The sequence below is a fragment of the Papaver somniferum genome, chromosome 9, assembly GCF_003573695.1.
Source record: "Papaver somniferum cultivar HN1 chromosome 9, ASM357369v1, whole genome shotgun sequence".
Taxonomy (NCBI): Eukaryota; Viridiplantae; Streptophyta; class Magnoliopsida; order Ranunculales; family Papaveraceae; genus Papaver; species Papaver somniferum.
In genome coordinates this window covers 38852090-38860920 of record NC_039366.1, presented here as the reverse complement: position 1 = coordinate 38860920, position 8831 = coordinate 38852090, and the positions used below count along the sequence as shown (strand labels likewise).

The window sequence follows — 8831 nt, the reverse complement described above, 5'->3', positions numbered from 1 at the left end:
AGTATCGCCTGAGGAGTTTTATCATCTGTAATATTTTGTCAATGCTGAATGGTGGAGTTAAAAGCTTCTGCCAAGATCAAGGTCCGTTAAGACGAGTTTGCTGGTTAACGTCAGAGCTTTTAGGCCTATTGGGCAATCAAATCAGTTTTCAACACACCGAGTATTTGAAGCTGGAGTTATGGAAGCCCTTTGCTGCTTGTTGCTGTATTTCACTAATGTCGGTGATTGAAGATTAAGTGAATTTTAATGATACTGAAGTCCATGTTACAAGACTTTAATTGAAGTTTATGCTACCAAATTCTGCTACCAAATTCTGCATTTCTACTCAAGATTATTCAAGTTGGACACTTCAAAAAAACTTTCCGTGTTCAACTTGAGGGGGGGTGTTGGAATATATGGCGTACCCTAGTCAGAAGACCAAGTCATAGAAAGCCCGAGTCATTATAGTCTAGCTAGTTAATCGGTTTGTATAGCTAGAATACCTAGTCAAGATACGTTTGTTATTATCTTCTAGGGTTAATGGTTTACTAATCATCTTATGATTCCTATAAATAGAAATACCAATGTAAATGTAAAGCATCCCAGAATGATCAAACATCTGGAGATCAATAATAATTCTCTCTTCGGGGATTTGTCCGTGGACGTAGGCGTTAGTGCCGAACCACGTTAAGATCTTGTGTTCTTATTATCTGTAATTTGTTTCTCTGATCGATCTATGAACCCTCGTTACCCATAATTTATTACTTATCACTCCCATCTTCATCTTTCCTTTGCTCACAAGTTTTCCTAGAATACCAAAAGTCCATTCTTCAGCTGCTTGATTGATAGATTGCGAAGATCTTCTTGGAGTTGCAGACAAGTCTATGTTGGCTTGTCTCAGTTGATGAGATAACATATTGATACGATCATTTTGAGGAGCAGACATGACTGGATTAATCTTGGATAGAGAATCACAATGAAAAAATAAGGTTGTTGGAGGAGAATACTTCACAGAGGTTCTTGATATATATATGGTTACCACTAATATTATCCTCAGAATAAGAATGAAGATACTCCTTAAATGTCGAAACAGATGAGTCTCTTATTAACAGAAAGAACCAATATTTTCCAAGATAATGCTTTCCAACAATAATTTGTTTACAACTATAATTAGTTATAGATAATTAGAGGAAATTATGATGATATAGCGGCAAAGAAGGAAACAAGACTGACAGCTTATGTTGACTGTAACTTATTCTTAAATTACGGACATTGATTGACTGAGGATTCAGAGCCAATTTTTTTTTTGAATTTTTGAAAATTTCAGGGTGAGTTGCCTCCGATGAGGATGATGAAATCGGTGAGAATGATGAATATGATTACTCTTGTAAAAGAGAGAATAAACTCTGAATCTTGGCTTATCTGTATTAATGGTTGTGTGAAGAACATCTTCTGAGCTACTGATATGGACCATCATCAATACGAAGATGGTTAGCACCACTGCCGGCTGCACCACTGTTCTTTTAACAACTGCTAAGTTCATGCTGAATACCACCACAGGATACCCCACTGAATTATCGATCAGAGACCTGCAAGGAGATTATGAACTCATGAGGAAAGAAATTAAGGAAGAAATAGAAAACTAAGAAAATAAAAAGATCATCTAAGAAAAACTAGACTAACAAAACTTTTAAGCAGGATTCCACAATCTACTAAAAGACTAAGTGATAGAAATCATGCGAGGGAGTTAAAATTAAGAAAAGAGTGAAGCTTAATACGTGATTGTGATCAAAAACATCATGAACACAAAGATTTAATAAACCGATTTAACAAATGAGTTGACTCATATGTCGCCCGATTCTCGGAGCGCTTCATATCCTCAGAGTGCTTTTTAATTATTTTTTTTTGTTGTCAGCCATCTGGTATGGCAAATGAAATCTTTTTGGCATACCACATGGCAACCGGCCTCAACATTCCGTAATTTAAGTTTCAGATACAGATGGAGTTTTGTCGCATTTTTTTTTTTTTTTTTTACTTCTAGTTCATTTTAACTTGGACCCACAAGCTCCCAACACCATGCCTTTTCTGAGTGTCACTTATTCAAATGACATTTTCTGTAGTACCCGCATGGAGAAGAAGACCCAAGACGAAAATTTTCGCTCCTTGACTTGAACAACTCCATCTTTTCCACTGCCGCTTTGAATGAGAATCATGAGGCCCATTTGAGGAGATTATCGCAATTCACATATGGATTTCATCGTTGCCCAAGCTCTCAATTTCAAGGTAGTGGATATAAAACCCTAAATTAGAATATAATCTCTCTTTCTACTTTCATGATCATGTATTTTGTATAACCCTCTAATCTCTCTCCCTCTATCTAGATTTTTTGGAAGCTCAAAGAATTCCTTCCTCACTGACAAATTGTCTCTCTGAACCCAACAAATTGGAAGCTCGAATAATCCCCTCCTCAATCTCAGTAAGTAATATAATTTTTATGATTTTCAGTGGGTTAAAAGTGTTTGATAAATTGTGTTACTGAACCCAAAGTTGTTTCTTCCAACTCTAATTAATCTTACTAGGTTAAGGGAGAGATAGATTTGTACCCCAGAACCCAGAGCTGCATTTCTCTACTTTGTTTAGTCTCAGTAGTCAGTAGGGTAAATGTTTGATGGATTTTCTCGGTGAATAAGTACAGAATTATAATTTTCCAAAAGGATTCCCTCTTCAACAACAATCTTGATGTATAGTAATCTTTATTTTGGAGTACTGTAATGTGATAATAATCTTTCTATCACGATCGAATTGTCGCAGCTTGTCCTTTAGCTTAGGAGTTATGACCTTGTCTTCAATTCTTTCCTCCATGATAAGCTGTTTTGTGAATGTCGCTTGATGGTCTATGGTTGCACGTTTCTACTATTAGACATTTTTCTCGCCTTTTTGAGTTCCTTCACTTTGCTAACTAGGTATTTTTGTTTGGTGGATTTGCAGCGATCATCTAGTATTAGGTGTCTTTTTTATTTTTCCGATTTTATTGCTGATTTCTGCTTCAACTTCTCTCACTTCATAACTAACAGAGGATATCTTGATTGACATTTTTGCTTATCTTCCTCTGAATTAAACTAGAAGTTTATGTCTAAATATGAATATTTATTCCAATTATAATAATGTTGTTATCCTTAATGGTGCTTTGTTTTGGATTGAAGGGAGGAACATAATGTTAGTTTACAATCTTAATCAGAACAACGAAAGTGATGGACATTAGAAGTTGTGTTAGCTATTCAATTATTCTGTTAGCTATACCTAACTCCTGAATGATGCAAGTTAGTTGATTTTGTCGATTCAAAGTCTAGAAGGTGTTTGGACACCAGAGGCATAACTTAATTCCAGAAATCAGAAGTAAAAATATTTTTCTTCGCCAAAAGTTAACTTTGTTTTCTTTTAGAAGTCATTTTGAAATTGTATACCCAATGCTAACCTCAGATTTCATTTTTTTCTTCTAAAAGTTTTGGTTGATTAGAGAAAACTGAGGTTAGGTTAAATTGGTCTTAAGCTTTGATGTGTGCTTTCAAGATGGCTGGCTAGCTAATTTCTCTTATTTAAGTATTTGACATGTTGGTGGTGAGAGATTTACAAAATTAGATTCCATTCTACAAATTAATTTAGTAGGAAGTAGGTTACCCGTATGAAACAAAATGTGGTATTTTTATGTTTGGGATCCACTACCACTAGCTTTAATTATACCATCCTCTGTTACAATCGTTGGCATTTAATGCAACATCAGTTTTTTTAATACTCCACACGGTAACTTGACTCTGAGTTGATTAAGAACCAAGAAGTTTCTTTGCATTTCCTTTCATTGGATCAACTATATGCTTATAATACTTGTGTTCTTTCTTTCTTTCACAAGTAAAACTAAACAAGTACTATGGAGCTCTTCACTGCAGCAGAAGACCTCAAATTCTTCAGTGCAGATCAAATCATCATGGAAGCAGTGAAAATCCCTGCCAGATCATCTCCAGTAAAATTCTTTTTGATTACCTTAACCCTCATTCTCCCACTTTCGTTGATGCAGATATTACTTGAAACACATAGTTCTATCCTCTACTCTATTTTTATCGATTACTTTTCCAGTGATCATCGTTCATCTCCTTCGTCTACACAGTTCATCTGCACTTACTCCATCCATGAATTCTTCTACGTACATTCTTTCCCTCTTCCTATTCTCTCTTCTCTCTACCTCCGCTATTGTCTTCACGTTATCTTCTCTCTATGCATCCATATCTGTCTCCTTTATCCCCACTCTCTTTGCAATTCCTCGCATATTCAAACATCTTATGATAACCTTCTTTTACGTCTTACTTCTCGTGATTGTCAACTACTTGGCCTACTACGTACCTTGTTTTGTCTTGGCTGCGATAAATATCAATGAAGCTCTCTTGTGGGGTTTTTCTATCATATTTGCTATCATATACGATCTTGTTCATTTCTATGTTACAGCTCAATGGCATTTAGCCAGTGTGATTTCTGTTCTTGAACCAAATTGTTATGGCTTGGCAGCCATGAAGAAGAGTACACAACTCTTACGAGGGAGAACTCGTATTGCTTTCAGACTTGCAAGTTTATACTTGGGGGCTCTATGGACAATAGAAATTGTGTTCGAGTTTGCATTTGAGTCTCAAGTACATTTCATGGTTAAGCTTTTGTTGGGATTGCTGTGTTTGTTGATGCTGGTGGCAGTTAATCTCACAGGGCTATTAGTTCAGAGCGTCTTCTACTATGCCTGTAAAAGTCACCACAATCAAGTGGTTGATAAGAAGGTTTTGTATGATCATCTTGGTAGTTACGATCTCGTTGATAAATCAGTAGCATTAAATCCTAGTACTGGCGGTGCGGAGATGCAGAGCTTGATCAAAGATGATCACGACAGAGTGGGTTATCAGCCTGTTGCTTTGGATGCTACTACTACTGACAGTACAATTAAGATGCAGAGATCGGTCAATGATGATGTCATGGTTGGAGAGCTGATCAATGTTTAAATTGAAGGACCTAGCTAAAACCAATCATAAATTCGTAATATAGCATCGTTTCTAATTTCCAGTAATGTAGGTGCACAGTAGCAGGCTTAGATAGATATTTGAGGAGACATCTGTTTACCAAAAAAATTATGTATTACCAGTAAGGGGAACATTTGCTAATTACCAACGATATTCCATTTAATTATGTAATGGAGTTGAGCTGACTTTGCTGGATGTAATACCCCCATGGCATCAATATTAGTTCAGTATTGGAAAACTGGTGGCGGAAGGGCTCGTTCTGAAACTCAAGAACTTCGCAGGAGTGTATGGGAGAGGAAGAAGCGGGGTATTTATCTCGGTCATTGAATTAAAGCTGTCGAGTCTAATGCGCGTCCTGAGTAAGTCATGTTGTGAAGTTTGAAAGTCAGTTTGTCTAGTTGTTTGCAAGTCTCTACTTAGTTTTTTTTCTAACCTAAATCTTTCAAGTTTTTTTAGTTTTTGAAATTATAGATTGGTTGTCGAATGATGCATGGAAGGGTTAATTTTGGTGGAGTACTTTCTTTGTGAATTCATGGTTCATTTTGTGGAGTACTTTCTTTGTAAATGAAAAACTTTAAGATTTTACTCAGTCATATTACATTCTTGCTGAAACAATCAAAATGCAAAATGAATCAATTCCATATTCCCTCTCTAAGACTCAAATGAACTCAAGGAAAAGGACTTGCATCGTGATTTGATCACTCTGTTGCTCTCTATTCTAACCCCTAACTCTCCATAACGTTGTATATGATCCCACAGGCCCTTTTATACTCGACAGAAGCAAGAATAACTTCGTAATAACTCTCCAATCTTCTCGTTGTCAAACCATAACCCGGGTATATTTTCTTCCCTTTTTTTCTCTTCCACATGCCTGCACGGTATCTCGATGCACCAGCACGCTAGAAACAAACCTCCGTTGGAGTAAAACTCGGTCTCCCCACACGTAATCCCGTGAATATCTAACCAACACCGAGTATTCCTATGTTTTCTTCAATGCATGACTCAGCTCATTTTTCTTCGAAACCATGCCCATTACCAAGCCTGTCTTGGTCAAACAAGTTGATACGGATCCAATCCTGTGTCCGAATCCGACCAACAACTTCCCAAAAATAAAACAGAAAATCTCGCAGTTCTTTCCCGCGATAACCGTCAACTCGATCAACTCCCAATTATCCAGCCAATTTCAATCAGATCGAACAACCTTGTCATGCCTGTTAATCCCACTGGAAGATACCCAATTAAAGACAACGATTTAGTCTCACTAGAAAGCTTCCAAAACTCGAACCCTAGTTCTGGCAGTTTCAAACACATTTTTCCCTCCAATTTCGAATTCAAATGGGGAAGAAAAGGTCGCCCCTTAACAAGCTGCTTCTGTGCGAATATCAAATGGGTACCCCTTATCCGAAATAGAGAGTCCGAATAACACGTTCCTCCGGGTGCTTTAGAAAACTTTTCGACCTGATTTTTCCAAAAATGTTTTATTCCCAAAAATGCCTACAGACACATAAAATATCAAAATTAGTACAAAATCGAGTGCCAACAATAAATAGTATTGAGATAAAATTAGACACAAAAATGTGTCTATCAAATACCCCCAAACTTATTATTTGCTAGTCCTCGAGCAAATTTATTCTAGAAAAGAAAATTCAAACTCACTAGGTGGCCCTAGTGACCGAGTTATAGTCTCGGGAGGGTTTACCAGAGGTGTACTCACAAAACCTTTAACTGCAGACCTTAGTTATCTACGCAGAACCTTGGAAGGCACTAAAGGATCTCCTTGGTTGGTGTACTTATTGACTACAGGAGGAAGTACCCTGATGCGGAATTCCAATTGATGTACACGAATTTGCATTCAAGCATACTAAAATTCATATAAAGTGACAGAGCTCTACTCAGATAGTTTCTGGACATCATAACCTAGAGTCAACCAATCACATGGATATATTAAGAAGATGGATGTAGAGAAAAACGTGGATGATGTTGACTAAGGTGAACCTATCCTAATGGACTGAGATACTGGTCTAGACTAATATCAACACACTGGCATATACAAGGGAACCAGTGGTCGATAATCCTAACTCTAGGTCAACTCAGCTGGCATATACAAGGGTACCAGTGGTCGACTTTATTGTATTTATTCCGGTTGCTCTGGTGGTCTGGTCTCTTTTTTTTTTTTTTAATCTCAGTCACTCTATTTCACCCTAGCAATGGTAAAAAGAAGAAATAAAAAGAAGTGATCAGGATTCTTTCGATGTTTCCATCACGAGGATATGGCGAAACTACCATGTTTTCTTTTTCTAACACCTGAGCTCTGTCCTTTTATGAATAGACTCTTTAGATGTTTCCATCTAATCAGATTGGTTCCTCAACTCCTACAACCAAAATGCTTCCATCCACTTAGACTGGTTAGTGCCATCCTTAATAAACATAAATTTCTAGGCTCTGAAGTTTATTTATTGCAACTAAAAAGAAGTTTCTTCCCCACCCCCAAACTTAAATCTAACATTGTCCTCAATGTTCTAAAGATAAAATTAAAAACATGAACAAGGAGAAACTATTACCACTTAAGGGAAAAGAAATAAGGAAGAATATTACCGTGTCGCATGAAAATGGGTTACCTCCCAAGAAGTGCTAAGTTTAAAGTCTTCAGCCAGACTTTGGATGAATTAGTCACCTCGTAGAATCATATAGCAGCAGCCGGAATAATTGTGGGTCATCTGGATCAAAAAGTATTACCCACGAGAAGAGGAAACTGCAACAGACCAAGAAGATACCAGACATACCCTTGCTTAAAACAACTACATCTAGTTGTGGTTCAGGTTCAGTCTCTATAAAAGGGTCTAAATAAAAGGTTTTCATTGGTTGGATTTCCTCAAAGCTAAGATCCGGTTCAGGTATTAGAGTCTGGAAAAACTCAACTAAGAACTTAGAAGCACATAACAACAACCTGAATAATTGGGGATCCTCTAAGTCAATTAGATTTGACTCACACAGCTGACCATAATTAAAGAGGTGGTCTTCCTTAAGAAAATGTGTCAACCCTAATATCCTAAAGTAATTAGGTTTAGTCTCAAAACTTAATAACCGACACATCTGAAAATCATATGTTCCCACAATTGGTTGAAAAGTTTTTGGTGGGAAAACAGAGTCAATCTTGGTATCATAGCCTGGGTTAACCACATCAACTAGAGGATGGGTTTCTAACAACTGAGCTTCTTTCTAGACATCATTAGGTCCGGGAAAACATGTATGAAGATAATCTTGTCAGATGGTTGAGGCATAAATGTCAAGTCCTACACGAGGGAACTTTCTAAGAGTTAAAGCACATGGAGAATGATAATCACCCCCAAACTTAGAGTTTTCTGTGTCTCTAGAAAACTAGTCACAACTTCCCTAATTTCTAGGTCATCAGATTCCTGGAAATGGTCAATTGATTCTTCTAAGTTGGGTTCATCCTCACTCATTTCTACGAGTTTATCATCTTCTAAGACTAGTGTTTCTAAATCGCCAGATTCTAAAACAGTACTCAGGGTAAACTCATTCCTCTAAACCATCATCACAATCATATAAAGGATTATCAGCGGAATTTTCTAGTAAAGGATCATTAACTAAGGTGTTATTCATAATAACTTCCTCTGATTCACTGATAGGCACATCAAATAATAAATTATCCAACACACTGCGGGCTAAAGGATCATGAACTTCATCGTCTAAAACGGTGGTATCTCTAGTCAAATCCTCATACTTTTGAATAGGTGAATAATTATTAAAATTATTTGGATTTGAACTAGAAACAAC

The 8831-nt window shown here is 36.9% G+C and overlaps 1 protein-coding gene across 1 annotated transcript; it reads left to right on the top strand.

Annotated features, from left to right (window-relative positions):
* The first annotated feature begins 2133 nt into the window (after positions 1-2133).
* Positions 2134-5526, top strand: LOC113307633. The gene is made up of 3 exons (XM_026556081.1): positions 2134-2262; positions 2361-2455; positions 3887-5526. The coding sequence occupies exon 3, from the start codon at positions 4164-4166 to the stop codon at positions 5013-5015; it is 852 nt and encodes a 283-aa protein (XP_026411866.1). The 5' UTR covers positions 2134-2262; positions 2361-2455; positions 3887-4163; the 3' UTR covers positions 5016-5526.
* Positions 5527-8831: the final 3305 nt, after the last annotated feature.